The sequence below is a fragment of the Pristiophorus japonicus genome, chromosome 1 (assembly GCF_044704955.1).
Source record: "Pristiophorus japonicus isolate sPriJap1 chromosome 1, sPriJap1.hap1, whole genome shotgun sequence".
Lineage (NCBI taxonomy): Eukaryota > Metazoa > Chordata > Chondrichthyes > Pristiophoridae > Pristiophorus > Pristiophorus japonicus.
Window position 1 is genome coordinate 172,098,151 of NC_091977.1, and position 23,845 is coordinate 172,121,995.

The 23,845-nt window shown below is 42.6% G+C and overlaps 1 protein-coding gene across 4 annotated transcripts in view; it reads left to right on the top strand.

Annotated features, from left to right (window-relative positions):
• Nucleotides 1–23,845, top strand: part of arb2a (ARB2 cotranscriptional regulator A) — an 844,257-nt gene that overhangs the window by 578,340 nt on the left and 242,072 nt on the right. For all 4 annotated transcript variants that reach the window (XM_070884941.1, XM_070884922.1, XM_070884950.1 and 1 more), the window contains one exon: nt 2,763–2,847. In XM_070884941.1, the coding sequence (XP_070741042.1) occupies nt 2,763–2,847 (85 nt within the window). The remainder of the gene's footprint in view (nt 1–2,762; nt 2,848–23,845) is intronic.

Below are 23,845 nucleotides of genomic sequence, written 5' to 3' on the forward strand. Positions count from 1 at the left end.
TGCATGACATGAGCGTAACACAAACCGGTGAGTAGTCTAAACTTACCATGCTCTAGCACAGGATCGACACCACTATGTGTGGTGACACGGAGGTGGTCACCACCAACGCCAAGGCAGGCTCCTCTATGTTAGTCACCTCGATGGCATCTGGTGGGCCCCCTCCCGTGCCACATTGCTTTGATGCTTTGGCTGTTCTTTTCTTCCGCAGAAATAAAAGTTGCAAATTTTAACGGTTTGCACATGCAACATACACACTCACACACACACAACAGCCACATATACTTTTTGAGTAGTACGGGAGTGCAACAATAAGATGTTTACTTACTCTTGCAGACACTGCCACATCATTCCATCTTTTCCTGGATGAACCATGGTGCCCACTGTGGACACGGCCTCCCCAATCTCCCACCAAATGAGTTTATATTGAGGCGGGACGGACTTGCCATGACCATCCCGGGTGAGGTCTTTTTAATGGTGCTCCACCTCTGATACAAGTACCTCCAGCTCATCATCAGTAAACCAGGGAGCTCTGTGCCTCCCTCCATTAGACTTCTTGGCAGCTTTTCTTCCACTCGTGAGAGCATTGTAAGGTGGATGGCTGATGAATCTGTTGACTCTTTCTCTCTCTCTCTCTCTCTCTAAATCACTCCCCTCTGCAACTGTCAGGTACAAGTGAGTAACGAGCTTTTATGCGCATGCGCAGCTGAGCCCTCAGCCCCAATCGCAGGAAAAGTGATGCCATCAGGCAAAAGAAACTACAAAAAAAAAATTCAAATCCTCACGCATGCGCGGTGCACGGCCTCCGATGTTTTCCGAGTCGAGAAGCTTGCAACTACCGCCACTGCTGCAGCCACCCGCTGCCGTCCGCTGCCTGCCGCTCCCACTCCCGCCAACAAAAATGCGATGAAACTCGCGCCCGATTGGCCCTAGCGGTAGCAGGTGGCAAAACATCATGCACCGCCCGGGGATTGCCGAAAAACGGGCGGGCCTAAGCCTTCACCAAACTCGGGTCCAATAACTAGCAACCTGGTGGTTATGAATATGGTGTTTTCTGTATAATATAGGTTTGATGCTACTGATATATATTTGTTTCAAGATTTAATTGTAATGCATACAATATTACGATGCAGCTGGTTTGGTCACTTTAATCACGTATAAGTTTAAGTTATCTGAATATTTGAGACCATTAACTCACTACACAAAACTTTTATTTGTATGACACTTGCACCTTTCTATGCTTTTTTTTAAGCAATAAATAATATGGATATAATCGGTGGTTGTCTGTACCCGAACAATAGAAATCATCTCCCAAGCACTTAACAGTTATTGCCTTGAACAGTCATTCCTTTGGGACGAGCGATTCATAAATAAATGCAGATTCCCATTGCACCCAGAACAGTTTTACCAAGAAAAAAATAATCCTTACATTTTTTTAGAAATCATCAAACCTGTTTTGGGGGAAGTATTGTTTCTATTAACATAACAACATCCTTTCAAACAATTTGAACCCATTTCCATTTCCATAGAAAGCTTCTGAAGCTTTATTCTTAGCCAAAACCTGCACAAACTACCGAAGGAGTGATTCATTTCTTTATTTTGAATTTTGCTTACTAAATTGGGAAAGCGACTCATTCATAATTGGAACGTGATCACAGTGGGTACCCAGGAACTAGAAAATTTTTATTTGAACATCTGTGCTTATGTACACAACCAGGATATTCTGCATACTTTCAAGTACCACTTATCCCACTCCTTAACAATGTTCATATATTAGTAGCTCCATATTCATATGGGGGATATTATGAAGCTTTGTTTCATATTGTTCAACTGCACATAAGTCTCTCTGTATTTGTGTAGCTTTTTAATGTGGAATAGCTTGTAGTCAGATTTCACAATAAGAGTCTTCATGTTACATAGTGTCCAAATTTTACATGGTTATCTTGTTTAGTTTTCAAATCAGCCTGTCACCAATAAAAAATTAAAAAACTAGATTCACAAAATTGGAGCACTTTGGAATAATTGATATTCCATAATATTAATGCTGAGGAACCATCCAAACTGCTGGACCTTGTTCAAATCCTGTCTTTCATCTCATTGCTTGGAAATATAGATTTCAAATCTTTCACTTTTTCTGTGAGTGCTTGTAAATGCATTGCTCTGTCAAACTAGGATGATTATTAATAAGGCAGATAATGTATTCACTAGTTGCTGAGCCTGCTGTGTTCAGTAAAAATACATTAAAATAGGTGGTGTCCAATTTAAAGTACTATGTTCAATAATTCAATAATTAAATTTAGAAAATCAGTTTTGGTTTGTGCACTGTCAATAATGTCAGTGTATACAACCTGCACTGCACTATATTCAGTACCTGTGTCCTGAATCAAATCCAGATTATATTGTATAATACTATTTTTCATTGATTAATTTATCTATTTTTTAGTCTGGACCCACTGTATTCGATTTCTTTTTTTCTGTCTATCTTTGATTTTCAACATTTGCATCATGTACTTAAAAAAGACAGAAGTAGTTGATATACTGTAGGCACTTTCAAATCGACTCCCCGTCAAGGAAAGTTGGCACAGTTAGCAATTTATTTATGGCCATAAAATTGTTCAAATTGTACCCAGATGTGCTTATTGTATAAATGACTTTGTATTACCTAAACTTTAGGTAATATAGTTGCCAAATTAACCCAAAATTCAAATATTGTTGTTGGAATACATGTACATAGTCTAAACATTCACCTTTATTTTGTGTTCCAGCACTGCCGTAACTGGGTGTCAAGCTCTGAACCATTGGACACACCAGTAGAGTTCATGTTACCAGACTGCCCGCGAGTCTCTGCAGGTACTTTAGTTATCCTTTTTAAAAAGGATGGACAGATTGATTGTTTTCTTAGAAAGGAAGTATATTTGGCTGCATTTGGCACATAATTTTAAATGTTGGAATACTGCTGTTTCTATTGCATCTTATTATTTTATGATCTAAAACTGCTAATGAAACGTACCATGTGACTACATTCAATGTGGAACTCCCCCGGTTTAATATTCTGAAGTTATGCTTCACTAATATCAATAATGGGTGGTGACACTCATGCTCCACCATTATTCATAATGTCACTAGAATGGAACGTATGGATGTGATGAAGCATATGATATCAATAAGTATATGGTACAATAATTTATTTATTACATGGAATTTCAGTAAAATGTACTTCACCTTAACACAAAAGAACCAATCAGGAAGGGAATGGGCAAAAGTAACTGGGGTTGAATTTCCACAAGAGTTGTCCCAATCACTCACTGTAATTTTGGCGGAAGATCTTTGGAAACCATGGAGAAACAGTATTTACTCCATCTCTCCAAGGTTTCTGCAGATCTTCTGCCAAAGTTGGTTCGGATGATCGGGAGAATCCCTGCAGAAATTTAACCCCACTGAAGCTTTACAGCGCACTTCCCCTGGCAGCAGTATTGCTCTCGTCAGCTGGCAAAAAACAGTAATTTCCTGAAAATCAGAACAGTTGTTGGCTTTCTCCCAAGTTGTTCACTCAGATATCCAAGATTAAAATTTGGAGTAACAGATTTTAATCGTAGGTATATGAGGTAAATGCCATACTGGTACTTTTCTGGTCTTTTAAAAAGTTGGATAATTAACCAAGAAATTAATATAAAGCATACCAAAAATAGTGGGGAACCAAGGGGCTAATAAGAGACACTTAAAGTAATTAATATCAGTGGAGAAAAAATACTTGAGTAACTAATGGGACTAAAAGCCGAAAAATCCCCTGTACCTGACAGCCTACATCCGAGAGTTCTAAAAGAGATGGCTGCAGAGATAATGGATGCATTGGTTGTGATCTTCCAAAATTTCCTAGATCCCAGCGGATTGGAAGGTAGCAAATATAGCCCCACTATTCAAGAAAGGAGGGAGAGAGAAAACAGGGAACTACAGGCCAGTTACTCTATCATCAGTCGTCGGGAAAATACTGGAATCCATTATTAAGGAAGTGGTAACAGGGTACTTAGAAATTCATAATATGATTAGGCAGAATCAACATGGTTTTCTGAAAGGGAAATTGTGTTTAACACATTTATCAGTGTTTTCTGAGGATTTAACTAGCAGGATAGATAAAGGCGAACCAGTGGATGTAGTGCATTTGGATTTCCAAAAAGCATTCAATAAGGTGCCACATAAAAGGTTGCTATGCAAGATAAGGGCTCATGGGGTTGGGGGTAATATATTAGCATGGATAGAGGATTGGTTAACAGACAGAAAACAGAGAGTAGGGATAAAGGGGTCATTTTCCGGTTGGCAGGCTATAACTAGTGGTGTGCCGCAAGGATCAGTGTTTGGTCCTCAGCTATTTACAATCTATGGGCTCAATTTTCCCCAATGATTTGCGCTATTTTTTTTGAGCAGGCTGCTTTTTTTGGCCTAGGTTAAAAAACCACAGTTTCCCCAATCAATTTGCACCAGTGTAACTCAGTTAGTTACGATTTTTTTAGTTAAGTTTTTTTTGCCAAAATCTGCCATCCGCGCCAATTCTGGCCATTTAGGCAAGTTTGGCCAGCTGAGAGTTACTCCAGTTCTGCTTAGGCCAGCGTATGTGGCCTTTGCAGAAAAACCTTACGGAGAGTTAAAGAAATCGGCGCAGGTTAGGAAATTGCCGCAGGTAAGTGCAGCAGATGCCCGGGCAGCAGCAGCCGGAAAGGTAAGAGGGGGGCGGTGGTAGGGGGGGTGCAGAGAGAGAGGTGGGGGAAGAGAGGGGGAGATGGGGGGGAGAGAAAGGGGGGATGTGGGGGGGAGAGAAAGGGGAGTGGGGGAGAGAGAGGGTGGGGAAAGCCTTTCGGGTGTAGTTAAGTGCGGGGACCGGGATAGAGGAGGCCATTCGGCCTGAGATAGGGGCAGAGGAGCGGACCAGGAGGCCACTCGGCCTGGGATGGGGCAGGGGAGCGGATCAGGAGGCCACTCGGCCTGGGATGGGGCAGGGGAGCGGACCAGGAGGCCATTCGGCCTGGAATAGGGGTGGGGGAGCGGACTGGGAGGCAATTCAGTCTGGGCTAGGGTGGGGGAGCTGTAGCTGGACCGGCACTGGCAAGGAGCTCGGGGGTGGGGAGGGGGGAGCGGGACTGGCAGGCCCTTCGGCCTGGTATAGGGGTGGGAGAGCAGAACCGGCACCAGCAAGGCACTCGGGGGCGGGCGGGGGAAGCAGACCGGTAGGCCCTTCGGCCTGGGATAGGGGTGGGAATCAGCACCGGCATCGGGAGGGGGTGGGGGGGCTTTAATAACTGGAGGTAAGTTGCTGCAATATATTTTAATGTGTTTTTATGTTGATGTAATGTGTTTTTAAGTTGATGCAATGTGTTTTAATGCGTTGCGAGCTGGCTGTATGTTTCACTTTCCAGCCTCAGCTCACATTGTGTCCCTGGTTACCGTGGCAACCCAATCTTTTTGGTGTAGATCAAGGCTTCACCCCCAATACCAAAGGACAGGTTAGGCGGTGCCAAAATGAAGAAATCCAACGGGGAAAGTTAGAACTTTTTTTTTGGCGTACTTGGGCCCCCAAAAAACGGGCATAACTCTTCTAGTACGCAAAAAAAAAAGCTTTGGGGAAAATTGAGCCCTACATTATTGACTTAGATAAAGGGACATAGTGCAATGTATCCAAGTTTGCTGATGATACAAACTTGGTGGGAAAATAAGCTGTGAAGAGAACACAAAGAGCCAGCGAAGGAATATAGGTTAAATGAGTGGGCAATAAGGTGGCAGTTGGAGAATAATATGAGGAAATGTGAGGTTATTCACTTTGGTAGGAAGAGTGCAAAAACAGAATATTTTTTAAAAGGTGAGAAACTATTAAATGTTGGTGTTCAGTGAGATTTAGGTGTCCTTGTACAGTAAACAGAAAGTTAGCATGCAGGTACAGCAAGCAATTAGGAAAGCAAATGACATGCTGGCCTTTGTTGTAAGGGGGTTGGATTACAAAAGTAAGGAAGTCTCATTACAATGTTACAGGACTTTTGGTGAGACCACACGTGGAGTACTGTGCACAGTTTTGGTCTCCTTATCTGAGAAAGGACATACTTGCCTTCGAGGCGGTGCGACGAAGGTTCACTAGATTGATCCCTGGGATGAGAGGATTGTCCTATGAGGAGAGATTGAGCAGATTGGGCCTATACTCTGTAGGGCTACGGACCAAAAGCTGGAAAGTGGGATTAGGCTGGATAGCTCTTTGTCGACCGGCGTGGACATAATTGGCCTCCTTCCGTTCTGTAAATTTCTGTGTTTAGAAGAATGAGAACCTATCTCATTGACACATATAGAAACATAGAAACATCGAAAATAGGTGCAGGAGTAGGCCATTCGGCCCTTCGAGCCTGCACCGCCATTCAATGAGTTCATGGCTGAACATGCAACTTCAGTACCCCATTCCTGCTTTCTCGCCATACCCCTTGATTCCCCTAGTAGTAAGGACTACATCTAACTCCTTCTTGAATATATTTAGTGAATTGGCCTCAACAACTTTCTGTGGTAGAGAATTCCACAGGTTCACCACTCTCTAGGTGAAGAAGTTTCTTCTCATCTCGGTCCTAAATGGCTTACCCCTTATCCTTAGGCTGTGACCCCTGGTTCTGGACTTCCACAACATTGGGAACATTCTTCCTGCATCTAACCTGTCTAAGCCCGTCAGAATTTTAAACGTTTCTATGAGATCCCCTCTCATTCTTCTGAACTCCAGTGAATACAAGCCAGTTGATCCAGTGTTTCTTGATATGTCAGTCCCGCCATCCCGGGAATCAGTCTGGTAAGATAACATAAGAATTTTAGCTATGAGGTAAGATTGGATAGGCTGGGTTTGTTTCCTTTGGAACAGAGGAGGCTGAGGGGAGGCCTTATTGAGGTGTATAAAATTATGAGGGGCTGAGAAAGTGTGGATAGGAAGGACCTATTCCCCTTAGCAGAGGGGTCAACAACCAGGGGGCATAGATTTAAAATAATTGGGAACCAATCAGAAACAAAGGCTGGAGCATGGTGGCCACTTTTGCAGTACAAATAAGCACGTCCCTATTTAAAGGGATCATCAACAACTTGCACCTGACTTGCTTTTTCATTTCTACTTGCTCTGTGTAAGTTTGTGCAACTGTTTGGAACTTTCTAGAGTTGTTTAAAGTTGCTGAAGTCACATGGAGTGTTGCTGCAAGTGGAGAATGCCTTGCTTCTCATTTAAAGGGTTCTGCTCACACCACTTGCTCCCAGTCATGGGGGCTCTACTTGCAGTCCCCTTCGCATTTGAGTATGGCAGGGAGATGGAGACGAGGCAGCAAATAAGAGGACAAGATGCCCGCAGAGGGAGGAGGAGGAATAGCTTTTCCTACTCTCATTCATAGGCAGTCCCTCGGAATCGAGGAAGACTTGCTTCCACTCCTAAAGTGAGTTCTTTGGTGGCTGAACAGTCTAACACGAGAGCCACAGGCCCTGTCACAGGTGGGACAGATATTCGTCGGGGGAAGGGGGGGTGACACTGATTTACCACACTCTCCTTCCGCTGCCTGCGCCTGATCTCTTCACGCTCGCAGCGTTGAGATTCGAAGAGCTCAATGCCCACCCGATTGCACTTTCTCCACCTAGGGCGGGGTCTCCCAGGCGTTAATGGTGATGTTGCACTTCATCAGGGAGGCTTTGAGGGTGTCCTTCTAATGTTTTCGCTGCCCACCTTTGGCTCGTTTGCCATGAAGGAGCTCCGCATAGAGCAGTTGCTTAGGGAGTCTCGTGTCTGGCATGCGAATTAAGTGGCCTGCCCAGCGAAGCTGATTGAGTGTGATTAGTGCTTCAATGCTGGGGATGTTAGCCTGGGCGAGGACACTGATGTTGGTGCGTCTGTCCTCCCAGGGGATTTGCAGGATCTTGCGGTGACATTGTTGGTGATATATCTCCAGCGACTTGATGTGTCTTCTGTAAGTCATCCATGCCTCTGATCCATACAGGAGGGCGGGTATTACTACAGCCCTGTAGACCATGAGCTTGGTGGTAGGTTTGAGGGTCTGGTCTTCGAACATTCTTTTCCTCAGGTGACCAAAGGCTGCACTGGCGCACTGGAGACGAAGTGCTCCCACAGTGGCTGTAGCATGGTTGGTGGCAGGCTGCTGATTTTCAGTGGGGGAGACTGCAGATGGCCTTGCAGAACGACCTTGAGCAGCTCTGGGTCTAGAAGGCCCGGCTGCAGACTGTACCACCTCGGCATGGGCGGCAGCAGTCTGAGCTGGCTGGCTGACAGACAGCAGCAAGGGCACTAACGAGTGATGGGAGTACAAATGCTGCCATCATGAGAGAGGACAGTAGATTCTTTCTCAACGGAGCCACTGCCAATCTTCTGAGGCGGTACCTCAGCATTTCTGGCCATCTGTTGGAGCAAGATGTGAGATGCGGGTGTGAGTCTTGCAGCAGTGGTAAGCGTGTGAGAGTGAAGTAAAGCTATGATTGTGAGGTATGACTTGTGATTGCTATTGATTGTTGGTAGGTGAGCGATGGGAGTGTGGTACATTGAGCAGTGTGTGAGGCTTGTGGTGCAGATAGAATCATAGAATGGTTACAGCACAGAAGGAAGCCATTCAGCCCATCGAGCCCATGCCGGCTCTCTGCAAGAGCACTTCAGCTAGTCTCACTCCCCCGCCCTTTCCCTGTAGCCCTGCAAATGTTTTCCTTCAGCTACTTATCGAATTCCCTTTTGAAAGCCACGATTGAGTCTGCCTCTACCACACTTCCAGGCAATGCATTCCAGATCCTAACCACTCGTTGCATAAAAAAGTTTTTCCAGGTGATGGGATATGGCAACAGATGATGCATTTAATCACCTTGACCATTCGTGTGAGGTCATTAAACTTTTTGTGGCACTAGATCCAGCTCCTGGGGACAATACTTGTCACATTGACTGTTTCAGCAATCTCCTTCTACCTCCTTCTGCTGTTCTGCCAAACCTTATTGGCCAGTAGACTGCACCCAATATTGGCCCTCTGTTCATTGCTAAGCCAATCAATAGCGCCTTTTGCACTGAGATCAACAGCACGTTTAGTGCTGAGATTAGCGCTACAATCATTGTAATGCATGCTGCCTGCACCACTTTGTAAAGACGCGGTCACATAGCGCTTTACGTTGCCTGTGCCTGTTTCCAGGTCTTATCCAAGAACAACAGTGCAGTGCTGAGGAAATGCTATATTGTTGCAGCTGCTGCCGCCTTTTGTTGAGATGTTAAATCAAGTCTCTATCTGCCTGTTCAGGTGGTTTGAAAAGAGTTCATGACAAAATGTGAGCAAGAGTATTTCACTATTTTCTGCACCAAAAATATATATCCAAATAGTCAGAACAGAATAAGATTAAGATGAAACAAAAGTATTCACTGGAAAAAGGCAGATCTTGGCCTAAAATTATTCTTTTAAAAAGTTGTTTCTATTCTTTATTGTTTGAGATTCAAATAGATGCAGTCTGAGTCTGCTGTGATCTGAGGCAGTTTGCAACATTAACTTAATTTTTAGCTCAAAATGTTGCACACATTTTGCCGACAGCTGCCAAGTGGCAAACTTTACAATCCTAGTGGAAAATTACCACCATGTTACATGGAATAGAACTCAAATTTGAATTGCAGTATTGTAGAGTATAGATGTTCGTAGCTCAGGCAAAGTTTGGAAAGATCATGAAAATCTGCAGAAAAAATTGAAGTATGCATAGAGAGTTATAGAACAAGCTGAAACTACTTAAGGATGCTGGAAAGCACTATTCTGCTAACAACACTACTGACCATCCCAGTCACCTAGTTAGTTGTCATAACTGAGCTGGCCATAGGTTTAAGATCTCACCATTGTGCTACCCCACCCCCACCAGCTTTTGAAGCCTTTCTGCTCATTGTCACTCTTGTACATATTTGATCATGTATTTTAGTCCAAAGCAAAAAAAAGTGCTTTTTCTAAACTTAGAAAATGGATGATACAATATGTAGACAATTCCATTTCAACGTATTGATATGTCACTAAGATTCCAAACATAAATCTAAGTGAATTAAAACTGCAACAGCTGACCTGTGACCAGCTCAACCAAAGTGTTAACCTCGGTCTAAGGAAGCTGAAGTTCACTTTTAGTGATTAGGTGCAGGGTCTATCAAGAATATTAATGAAAATTCCAAATGTAATATTATAGCTGTCCTCAAAGCAATTTTCAGTAATTTTCATCAGGTGCTTGTCAACCAATGCAATTCCTATTTTTCATTGATACTTATTGCAAATATCATCAAGATTATAAGGATTGTTTAGTAATGTGATTACTTAAGAGGTTAATGTGCTCTTGTTGATCTATGTCACTGTGTGTAGTGTATGTCGTCTCTGTCTGCTGGTGTTTGCATAGAGAGGAACATCTTGTACCTTTACAGTATGTCCCAGGCTGGAGCAGAAAGCTCTAAGGATACATTGTCACATTCAAGCTCCTCATTTGTGTAATACATAATTTTTTTTCTATATATAGTGAATAGGTTTAGATTGTGATTTAAAGTACTGAAATCAGAGTTTATTGTAAACCCCTTTGTGTTCCACGTCTGAATGCTCACAGGGTTATATCTCTGAAAGCTTTTCTATATGCTTGCACTTTAATTGTTAGCTCTACTGCAGTTGGTAGCAGGTGTGTAAAGTACTCTGCATTATTTTTCCATGTTTAAATATAAAAGCTCACTACACCAAAGGCTTTATTCATTGATTTATATTTCAAATCTAGTGTGGCCAGCTGATAATGAAGATACAACTTACCCTGTCATTAAATTTCCCTACAACTAATTAGCTGATCACCAAAATACTCTGAGATGTTGACAGATGTACACAAGTTCATTTTTCAATTACATGCAAGATCCTAATGTGTCAGCTACTGTAGAATGAAGCACCTAGAGAGCTAAAGGTACCACATTTTATATTACAGCAAGGAAAGATGTTCCAGACATAGTACAGTTCATTTATGGTGAAATATGTCAGACTTATCCTTAATAATGGCCTAGAAAGCCCGGTTGGCTGCTTCCCATGGGCGATCGACTAAAAAAGGGAAAAAAGATGTGCCTGCTGCGCCCGCTCGTGACTGCGTGTCGGAGCGCGTGCACAGTCGGACATCCGCAGAGATGGAGCTGCAGTCACATGGCTCTGGGCAGCCAATCCAGGTAAAGTATTTTCTCATTCATAATAATGGGAACTCCGTAAGTTGGAGTTCCCATTATTATGATTGAGAAACCCCCCCCAAACATCCAAACTACTAATAAAAAAATAGAAAAAATACACCATGTATTGAACATTAATTTAAATTAAAGTTATTTATGTCTTATAAAAAATATATATTTTACCGATTTTTTAAAAAGTTTTTTTAATTATGTTTTAAAATAAACTTACCGTAGTGGGGAGGGTTTTTAACAATAAAATGTGTTTTTAAAATTTTATTTAATGATGTTTCTGTGTGTTTTAAAATTCTTACGCCTGTAAAAGTAGGCTATGTGCCTGCTTTTATCAGGTGCAAGAGTTTTCAGGACATTTGCTGGGCAAGATATGGGTAAATACCGCAATCTTGCCCATTCAAATGTGCTCACTCCCGAGATGCGCGCGATCTGTCAAGCCAGAAACTTGATAGATCGGAAAAGCTGGTTTTCAGCGCATGCACATTGTGCGCTGAAAACCGGCTTTTGCGATGCCTTCCCGGGTCCGTACGGACCCAAGGAGGCCGGGATTTCTGGGCCAATATATCTGCAATTTTCCAGATCACAAAAAAATACTAACTTTTGACAATTAATGCAAAAAGTTTATATTTATCAAATACAATGCATATATCAAAACAATTCATTCTGTTTTATGTACTTATTTATTTCACTATTTTTTGTGCCTACCTCTTCCAGCACTATAGTTTCCTCCATCCACCTCTCACTGCCCCTCCCAAACTGAGAGCTCTCCAATGGCATCTTGTGCATTGTCTCCCTTTACCCCATCATTGCCGGCAGTGCCTTCAACTGTCTAGATCCCACCATCTGGAATTCTCTAAACTCCTTTCTCTCCTCTTTTTAGAACCTCCTTAAAACCCACTTTTTTTACCAAGCTGTTAGTTGCCTCTCCTAATATGTCCTTCTCTAGCTTTGCGTCAATCTTTGTCTGATTACTTCTCTCTGAAGTGCCTTGGGACACTTTTCTACGTTAAAGGTGCTATATTGTTGTTGTTGTTGTTGTTTTAGAACATGCTCTGCAGAGAAGTTAATGTTTTATCATCCTGTTACATCCTGGTATTAATAAAAGACATATGCCATTGTTGGCATTTTGGAGCTTTGACCCAATGTGTGGAGCAACTTGAGGATAATTGTTTTGAATGATACCACCCTTAAAAACATATTGGTTATCTTTGGAACATGTATGCATGTTTCATGAAATATTGTTTATCACTAATTACATCCTTTAGACTATGACTCAATATTGCCCCTATTTTTTGGGGGGTGCGTAGCCCATTCAAAATTCCATGCATGCGCGAAATCTCCCATTTGAAAAGCCAGTCCCGGGCTCACTGAACCTCGGCTGCACAGCTTATTGGGAACGTTGCTATGAGCGTATAAGCATTCTGTCAAAGACTACATACATTATCAAGCTGTGGATACAATCAGACCTTGGTGTTCTGATTTAGGATTTATCCACCAGCAAGGCAACACTAAGGATAGCCATTTCTAAACTTCTAACAGGACAAGCCAGGTAAAAGGAAATATAAGGGGAGATTTTCCTCGGTCTACCCCAGGCACACTGAATTGCTTGGAAGCTGCATATATTGAAAAATCAGCATGTAAAGAGCCCCATCTGATTTTTCTCCATTAATACACACACAAAATATTTAGGACTAAAAATTCACCAATCCTGCATCTGGTTTTCTGGTGATATTTCACCGTTTTTATTGAAAAACGGTGTGGCGGGAAATTTGGAGAAGTCTTGCGGCGGCGCTTTTTAAGTACCACTGGGGAGCGGACCGCCGCCGTGCAAGACTCGAAATATCGCTTTCACCAAAAATTTGGTTCAGTGCGCACCCATGTTCTGTGCAAATAAAAAACGGCAGGGAAAAACCTGCGTTGCAGCCCTTGGAGCAGCGGTAAGTATGGAGACTTGCAAAAAAGGCAAGTTAAAGATTTTATTTTTTAATTCTTTTGCAGCGATTCGCTAGTTAAGTGTCTTGTGAATGTTTTGTGATGTTTTATTTTTTGTTTTTTGCAATTTTATTTTGGTGTTTTCCCCCTCCCAAGGCCTCTCTTGCAGCAGTATCGGCCATGGAGTAAAGTTGCAGAAAATTTGCGATTTGTGCCATGAATCCTTCTGCAACGCTGATTTTTACCGCTGCGCAAATTGAAGCTTGAATTTTAGGCCTCGTAGCAATAGCAGAGCGAAAGAGGTATTTTTGGTGAAAAAGTACCGTTTTCTCAAAAAAACGCATTTCTAGCTCATAGAACCTACGAACAGGAGTACGCCATTCAGCCCCTCAAGAATGCTCCGCCATTCAGTGAGATCATGGCTGATCTGTATCCTAACTTCATCCACCTGCTTTGGCTCCATATCCCTTAACCCTTGGCTAGCAAAACTCTATCAATCTCAGATTTAAAATTATTAATTGAGCTCGCATCTACTGCTTCTACCACCCCTTGCGTGAAGAAGTGTTTCCTAACTCATCTCCTGAATGGCCTGGCTCTGGTCTTAATGTTATGTCCCCTTGTCCTAGACACCCCACTAGTGGAAAAGGTTTCTCTCTATCTACCCTTTCAAAATCCTAAAAAACCTCAATCACATCACCCCTTAACTTTCTGTATTCCAGGGAATTTAAGCTTAATCTATGTAATCTCTCTCATAATCTAATCCTTGGAGCTCTGGTAACATTCTAGTGAATCTGCACTGCACTCCTTCCAAGGCCAATATATCCTTTCTAAGGAACGGTCCTCAGAACTGTGTACATTACTCCAGATGTGGTCGAACCAGGACTTTATATAGCTGCAGCAAAATTTCCTCCCCTTTATAGTCTAGCCCTCTAGTTCTAAAAACTAACATTTCATTACACTTTTTGATTATTTTTTGTACCTTGCGAGGCAAAGACTGCTGCATGGAACAGGTAAGTGCCTTTCCAGCACTGCGAGTGGGACAGGAAGAGCAGGAGTGCTTTCCCCAGCTCATCAAGCCAACCTGTTAACCTCCCCAGCCATGGACTCACCCCCACCCCACGCAATCTGATGTGCTTCCGATATCCTCCACAGCCCGTGATCTCCACGGCCCGTGATCCCCCATGTCCTTCGAGGACCCCCGCGAACTTCTCCCTCCTCTCCAATTTTTCCCACCATCCATCCGTTTCTCAGCTGTGGCATGTTGTTGTAACCCTACCTGCCTGACTGCCAGCCAGCCTCTCAATCTGACTAGTTGCAGCCAGGAAACAGATTTCAAAAATAGTAATCATGCCCTGTCATTACATTTAGCCCGACCTGAGGGAAACCCATTCTTCCGTGCTCCCTGACTGCAAGACTGCCCTCCTGCTCCCTCCCCGACTCCCAGTTAATATATGCCAAAATGTCTCTCATCTGTGGTTTCATAATATGCCTTGGTCCACTTCAGCTTTAAACCAAGTTATTACCTATGGCAGAAAATTGCATTTTGCAGCATAGTGTAACTGTGCACAAACAGAAAAGTAAACTTGTGCATATTTGCTTAAATATTTGTAAGAATTGCTAAAAGCTACGATAGGTTTAGATTTAATTTGTTGTGTATTTCAATTCTAAGCTGGTTTAGGGTAGTCATCATTATTGTACTGAAGAATGATCAAGTTATCATAATATTTTTTGAAATCCCTGCTTTGTATCTTTGACACAATCTGATTTACTGAATCCTGTACATTGTGAGATTACTGGTTTATTTACTACTATCTCCCAGATGCTACCACTTTGTGTTTGTTTCATATTCATAGAATATCCACATAACTTCTTCCACTGGTTACAAAAATCTATGTTCTGTAATGCAATTGCAATTGCATCAATGACATAAGCAGTTGGAGCCCCTGTTGGAACATTGTCTTGCACTCACTAAGTACTCTTAAGACCTGGACACCAGCAGTTTCATAAGCGGAACTTTAAGACCTGTTGTAGTTATTCTTAAATAATCTGCAGATGGTTTGGCATAGTTAAGATCCTATTGACAAGTATAGTTAGAATTTTTTACACTATTTAGTAGCACAGAATGTGTTCAGTACACTATTGGCATTAGCAAATTTTGAAAAGTCCCTTCTTCCACTCCTAATTTGATATACAGTACTTTTTATGCATAATAAATGTTTTTAACTCCATGTAGGATTGCTATCAACAATTAGGCTTTTCCACTTCAATCTGCAAGCAACCTGCCTGGCCCTAGTACACCATGGTACAATAATTAGTGAAGCTAACATCACATATAAAACAGTAGTATGTTCAGCTAGGTCACCGTGCGATTTAAGGATCTTAACAGGTTGAGGTTGGAGGGCAATCTCCCTCCTTGTTTAATCTGACGCAATGTCTGCTGAGATTTGCCAAAATCTTCAGTGACCTCTGACTTTGAGGTGTTACTCCCCGTGTTTTTATTCCCTTCTGTTTCAATGCCCATAAGGCTTTGTGTACAACAGCTTTATTTGAGGTTCATGTAAAACTATGCACAGATGATCAGCTTTCTATTACAGATGAAAGATTACAAGTTAAACCTCTTTGACATTCTTGTCTGTCACCAAGAGATTTTGAAATTCTGTCAAGTGGCCATTTCATTTTGCTATTGTTTGTGTCAGTTCAAACAAAATTGTCTGGATTTTTTAAATGGAAATATATAGGTGTGAAATGCCTATAGGAAAATGAACAGTATTGGATTAGATGCTTTCAGGTTGCTATGGTGTGCCTAATATTCAACAGTATTGAGGTTTTGTTAGTTGTTTGCCCTTAGGTCATTACTTTTTTTAAAAATGTGCATCTTTTGATATCAATAAATATCAAATTTTTTTTTTAAATTCTGGTTTTGAATTTTATTAAGTAGAAGTGTCCCGAACTAGAACACTTTCCTTAATTTACAATATTCTGGGAATAGATCAATAAATGGCAGCACTGGTATTACATATTCAACAGTGTTATTCCCAATGCTCAATTACTAATTCTGCCACATAAAATTCTGGTAATCTTGCTCAGATTGCATCATAATATTTAATCCTTCATCGGGGATAATACTCCAGTAGAAGCATGCATGGATTATAAGATGTCTGCATCATTAGGAAGAAACAGTGCACCATTAATTATGCTAAACATTGATTTTCAATGCATTTTAATGAAATTGAATGTTTTAAGCAAAGCTTCCTTTTATTATTATAAATTTATACTTAGTTTTGTTTAAAAAATGTAAAAAAATATCATACAAGGTACAGTGGGGAAAAGGTCACGCAACACATTTGCAGCTGCATCTTCCCACCTTCCACAGACAGCAATAGATAACAATGGGTTATTTCTATCTTTTAAAATATAATTACTGCATATATTGTAAAAAGTAACATGGGAAATTTTGTTCCTACACTTTATAAAGTAATTTACACCCCTCCTTTGGATTATTTCTTGTAATCTATCTCCCTAATTACTCATCCCATCCACTAGACTCTATTTTATATTTTAAAGGACTGAGTTAACTAAGTTGAAGAACAAAATGATGTATGTATTTACAACTCAAAATGGATCAGATGCATTTTACCGTAGAATCCTCAAAGATGTTAAAGAGAAAATGGTTAATATTTTAAGATCTCAATGAGAGCTGAGGACTAGAGGAATATTACCCCAATATTCAGAAATCTTTGAAATTATAGACTTGTTAACCTAATATTAATGCAAAAATGCCCAGTATCAATGACATCCTCTGTGACATTGACCATGGTGCAATATCACTCCTCAATCTTTCCACAATGCTTGATACAGTTGATCATATTGCTGTCCTCCACTGGCAGAACTGATGACCGGAACCTTGTTGGCACTCAGAGGGCGGGTTCGGAGTCTGGTTTTGACAGCGCGTTGGGTCCCACTGTGAACCCACCTCCGTGTCAGTTTCCCAAGTGCTGGGTCTGCCTGCACTGTACAGATCTGACACTAAGCGGCAGCTGAGCCAATTGAAATAGTTAAGAGGTTGTTAAAAGGTACTTAAACAGCATTTTACCATCTACTTAGCATTTTTCCAGCTTTTTGATGAATTTCACAGGGCTTGGGGATCACGTCAGGTAAATAGGTTGGGTTTTCAATTACTCTCCATTGCTCTGAATAGGTGACATCTGCAAAAGTGGTATAAAAGCTACCGTTTCACAGCTGTTCACTTTCCAACATTAGAAGCTGGAGCCTACAGGATTTGGAACACATTTTTGAGCTTTATGCAGTTTGGAAGTGTTTGGAGTAAACTCTCTATCCACTGTCGCCTCTTTTGAACAACTTATCTCACCATTGACAGATCGCTTCTGCCATCTCAATTTCAGCTACCATCTATTCCATCAGCGTCAGTGCTCTTGAAAAAATCTCACCTTGGTCTCAGAATCCCACCATGATCAGGCCCAATAGCAACATTACCAGGCACACCAGCATCACCAACAACACCAACCTTCTCCGCAATGACCTTTTGCTGCACAGGACACAGGGCATCAACACCTGACCACATTGCTGCCCGGGAGGCCAGGGATCACCTCACCATGGCCAGATTTACATCACTAGACACTATACACCCTGGCTGCCACATGATGCACTAGGAGCGAGGCAGACTCATAAGATCTGAGTCAACTGACTCTGCAGTCAAGGGCAACTTATCTTCACCTCTGCTAAACAATGAGTGTATCTTCACCCATTTCCGTCTCCTCCGGTTCCTTGGATCGCTGGGAACCATCCATTGTCACCCCCTCACTTATACAACCTACATTCCCGTGGATGAATGTACCTGAGCTGCTGCATGAAATTGAAAAAGTGAGTGACGCAGAGGATGGTATTGAGGAGGCTGCACAGAAGCACATGGAGCAGGATCTAGATCAAATAACTCTTAGGTTTCCTGGTCCTCATTATCATCCTCTTCATCATCGCTGATGACCCTTCTTTTAATCTTCATCATCATCATAAGAACATAAGAAATAGGAACAGGAGTAGGCCATACAGACCCTCGAGCCTGCTCCGCCATTCAATAAGATCATGGCTGATCTGATCATGGACTCAGCTCCACTTCCCTGCCCGTTCCCCATAACCCCTTATCTCTTTATCGTTTAAGAAATTGTTTATTTCTGTCTTAAATTTATTCAATGTCCCAGCTTTTACAGCTCTCTAAAGCAGCAAATTCCACAGATTTACAACCCTCTGAGAAAATAAATTTCTCCTCATCTCAGTTTTAAATGGGTGGCCCCTTATTCTAAGATCATGCCCTCTAGTTGTAGTCTCCCCCATCAGTGGAAACATCCTCTCTGCATCCACCTTGTCAAGCCCCCTCATAATCTTATACTTTTTGATGAGATCACCTCTCATGCTTCTGAATTCCAATGAGTAGAGGTCCAACCTACTCAACCTTTCCTCATAAGTCAACACCCTCATCTCCGGAATCAACCTAGTGAACCTTCTCTGAATTGCCTACAAAGCAAGTATATCCATTCGTAAATATGGAAACCAAAACTGCACACAGTATTCCAGTGTGGCCTCACCAATACCCTGTATAGTTGTAGCAAGACTTCCCTGCTTTTATACTCCATCCCCTTTTCAATAAAGGCCAATATTCCATTGGCCTTCCTGATCACTTGTTGTACCTGCATACTATCCTTTTGTGTTTCATGCACAAGTACCCCCAGGTCCCGCTGTATTGCAGCACTTTGCAATCTTTCTCCATTTAAATAATAACTTGCTCTTTGATTTTTTTTCTGCCAAAGTGCATGACCTCACACTTTCCAACATTATACTCCATCTGCCAAATTTTTGCCCACTCATTTAGCCTGTCTATGTCCTTTTGCAGATTTTTTGTGTCCTCCTCACACATTGCTTTTCCTCCCATCTTTGTATCATCAGCAAACTTCCAAGTCATCTTCTCCCGCCCACAGTTACAGTGATAGAGTTGCAGGAAAAGAGAACACAAGGTAATAATGTGTGTACAGCATCCAGAGAATGAGGAAACAATGAAAGGTCAGGGCTTTCCTGCCAGCTTGATGGTTTAAAGGGCTGCAGCTGGTAAATATCAAGATTTGCACCAGCAATCCTGTAGTTTGCCCAGACTCATCGATCTTGCCATCTCACACAACGAGATCTGAGTGTCTCCCCAGGAGCTTGATTGCCTGCTTCTTATACATGATTAATTCTTACATATTTGCAGTGCTGCTTGAGTCACCTGACTTTCACAGGCATTATGAGCCAATTTTCCCGAAACAAGATTTCTTGCATTAGGTGAAGGCTAACATGTTAACAGATGTACTAGATTTTTTACAAAAAAGCATGAAATTAAAGTTGGGAGGGGAGTTGGCCACAAAAGTTTCAGGTTGAAGTGTTAAGAGACCTGGAGGGTGATCAATGTGCCCAAGAGAAAAAGGGGATAGTGGCATCTCTCTTCTTGCCTGTCTCATTAGGTAATTTTACTTTTTTCTTGCATTGGTCTGCTGTTCCAAGGGTGAGAGAGGTCGCACTCTGCCAATGCCACTTTTTTCCACATGGCTCAAGAGACACTTTTTGGGGATTTCCACCATGAGAACCTAACAGTCTTTCTCTTCTTACTTGCATTTCTGCTAAATGGGTCTGATGGTCTGACCTTTTTTTTGCTACCCTGCATTGGACTGAGCCCTTCTTTGGTTCCTTCCAGCTGTTTCTAAAGTTGAAGCCACAAGTCTTATAAAATTGCAGAAATTCCCTTTTAAGACAAAAACTTTATGAAAATCCAAAGAGTTAGGGGTTGAAATTCGATTGCTACCACCAGCTGATACCGCCTGAGTGTGGCGGCAATGGGCCGTGAACGGGACAATTTCCAGCACTGGAACTCACAAGCAGCGGAAGTACCACCTCAGAATATCATAAACCGCTCCACAAATTTTATGAGCCATCTGCCATTCTTCAGCCTATTCCAAGGAGGACTTTGCTGGGAATGGAGGAGGGTGGCTTGGGCAACATCCCCCCTACCTCCCACCCCATGTGGGCAAGCACCAGAAGATCAGAGCAAATGTTGTAGAACTTTCCCATTACAGACTTTTAGAAATTGGGCTAAATCCCTGATGCAGCAGGTTACGTAGGACCTATGGGAGCAATTGACTTGTTGGGCCAACTTGTGTTCTTGTAACATGTCAAAAAATATTCCACCCTCACGCTTCTTTCGTTACATCAGCAGTTTTGCAGATGGGTTCAATGCTATGCATTAAAGAGTTACAATATTGAAATTTGTATATTTTTAGGGTACTATCTTAATGTATTTATGTTATGTTGCTTTCATTCATCTGACACATTTTTTAGGTGCATGAATTAAAATTTAAATTAGTGAAGTTATTGCTGGTTATAATGTGACCTGAGAGGCGTTTTTCAATAGTTACTGCAGAGGCAGGGGGGCTTGGGCAATTTATGAAAATGGGACTCAATTTTCCCCAGTTATCTGCGCCATATTTTTGATGTGCACCGACGCCGAACTGAACGGCCAGCCACTTATATTTCTTATATACAAGATAAGAACCCTTAGGCTATAAATTATCAATTTCTGAAAGCTCTGTTTTCATTCTCAATGCTGTCCACTTCAGCAGCTTCAAAAGAAGCCCGGGGGTGAAGGGGGGTGTGGTGGAAGCCAAGCCCCTGTGTCTGGGCGAGGGAGCGATTCTGCCAGCTGACGCTCCGACCCTCGAGCCCGGTGAGGAGACATTCGGTGGTGGGGTGGTATTTTGAAAAAAATCAAATCTTTAAGAATTGCATTACAGTTTGTTGCCCCAAATGTCTTCATTGAATGCCTAGCTTCCCATTGTAAACAAGCCTATTGCGCATGCGCAGACCAGGGTGTGCTCCATACTCGGGAGTCCACCTTGGAGAGAGAGAGGAAAGAAGAGATGAGTGTGCTTGGTCCCGTTGTTTTGAGGTTTTGCAAAGCTATAATTTAATTATGGGGGCAATATTGATAATGCCATACCTTGTGTAAGCCTTCTGCATGATGGTGTTGTGGAGGAGAAGATTGATTAGACAGCATCACCTAAGGTACCTCAGAGCACATAGGATGATGGGCAGGAGGCCTTACCCACGTTGGGTATATCGAGACAGGCGTTCATACCTGCACCTGAGTGAGGTAGACTGTGTGAGAATGCTGCGTTTCCGCAAAGAAGTTGTAACCGAGATCTGTGAGTTAATAAAAGCAGACCTGCACCCTCGAAGTGTCAGGAGGACTGCTTTATCAGTTGAAGTTATAGCTGCACTTTCATTTCATGCATCTGGATCATTCCAGGCCACAAATGGGGATGTATGCACCATTTCACAGCATGCAACACATAACTGCATTCGGCAGGTGACTGCTGCACTATATGCCTGGAGGAATGACTACATAAAGTTCCCCAGGCAATTCGTGACAGGCCTGTGGGTTTCTCCAGGATTGCTGGCTTCCCCAAGGTACAGGGCTGCATTGATTATACCCACATCGCCTTGCGAACACCTTTGGAGGATTCAGAAATGTACCGTAACAGAAAAGGCTTCATGAATGTGCAGCTCGTGTGTGATGGCTTAGAAACATAGAAACATAGAAAATAGGTGCAGGAGGAGGCCATTCGGCCCTTTGAGCCTGCACCGCCATTCAATGAGTTCATGGCTGAACATACAACTTCAGTACCCCATTCCTGCTTTCTCGCTATACCCCTTGATCCCCCTAGTAGTAAGGACTACATCTAACTCCTTTTTGAATATATTTAGTGAATTGGCCTCAACAACTTTCTGTGGCAGAGAATTCCACAGGTTCACCACTCTCTAGGTGAAGAAGTTTCTCCTCATCTTGGTCCTAAATGGCTTACCTCTTATCCTTAGACTGTGACTCCTGGTTCTGGACTTCCCCAACATCGGGAACATTCTTCCTGCATCTAACCTGTCTAAACCCGTCAGAATTTTAAACGTTTCTATGAGATCCCCTCTCATTCTTCTGAACTCCATTGAATACAAACCCAGTTGATCCAGTCTTTCTTGATATGTCAGTCCCGCCATCCCGGGAATCAGTCTGGTGAACCTTCGCTGCACTCCCTCAATAGCAAGAATGTCCTTCCTCAAGTTAGGAGACCAAAACTGTACACAATACTCCAGGTGTGGCCTCACCAAGGCCCTGTACAACTGTAGTAACACCTCCCTGCCCCTGTACTCAAATCCCTTCGCTATGAAGGCTAACATGCCATTTGCTTTCTTAACCGCCTGCTGTACTTGCATGCCAACCTTCAATGACTGATGTACCATGACACCCAGGTCTCGTTGCATCTCCCCTTTTCCTACTCTGTCACCATTCAGATAACAGTCTGTCTCTCTGTTTTTACCACTAAAGTGGATAACCTCACATTTATCCACATTATACTTCATCTACCATGCATTTGCCCACTCACCTAACCTATCCAAGTCACTCTGCAGCCTCATAGCATCCTCCTCGCAGCTCACACTGCCATCAACATGGCAGTTGATGCGAGATACCCTGGGAGTACCCATGATGCTTTCATCCTTCGCGAGAGTGCTATATATGCCATATTTCAGCAGCAGCCAGAAGGGCAGAGCTGGCTGCTGGGAGACAAAGGTATGACCTCGCCACCTGGCTCCTGATGCCCTTACGCGTAACCCGGATGGAAGCTGAGCGGGAATGCAATATGTTGCACATTGCGATGCGCAGCCTAATAGAGAGGACCATTGGCATCTTGAAGCAGCGTTTCCGATGCCTGGACCATTCCAGAGGCTACTTACAATACTCCCCTGAGATTGTCGGTCAGTTCACTGCTGTCTGCTGCATGCTGCACAACTTAACCATCATGAGGCAACAGCAGCTGATAGTAGAAGACCTACCTGAGGTGAGAGTGGCTGAATACGAGGAGGAAAATGCAGATGATAAGGAGGAGGACGAGAAAGCCATGCAAGCTGAACCCGGAGCACGACCGCAGAGGAGGGCAGGCCGTCATGCCCCTTTAACGATTGCTCGAGCTTTGCGCCAGCAGTTCATTCGTGAATGCTTTGCTGCCCGAAGGCTCAGTGGCAACTATTCCAAATGGACCATGTTTACTGTTTGCACCTGTTCTGTAATGTGTTGTGTTAATAACGGAATAAATAATGTAAATGATTCAGTTATAATTTAAAATAAATGTTAACACTTGTTTGTACTTAACTTTAACAAAAATATTCTTGTATCAAACTTTAAACTATTCAGTTAAGATCACTTATAAAATTTAAAATCACTTACAAACTTTTAAACTTGTAAATTTACATCACTTACTAAAAACTTTTAACTTGAGAACAGTAACAACAATAATAATAATAACAACAACAACAGCAGCAGCAGCAACAAACAAAGGCTTATTCTAAGACCATCTTATTCTAAGACCGCCCGCTGCACTTGGTGTTGGTGACTCCACCCCTGACCGCTGGCGGTGGTGCAGCGTTTCTTGGGTTGTTACCAAGCTTATTCTTTCGAACATCTCAGGTAATGCGCACTTCTTGATGAGGGGGGAGGGGGCAGGTGGTAATGTGGAATGCCTGGCTTGGGCCTCTTCATAGGTTGGTCTGGGGATTGGAGTGGGAGTGGCCGTTGATTCCATTAATGGCCGTGGGGTCTGGGTGTGTTCCCTTATTGCAGCAGCTAACTCC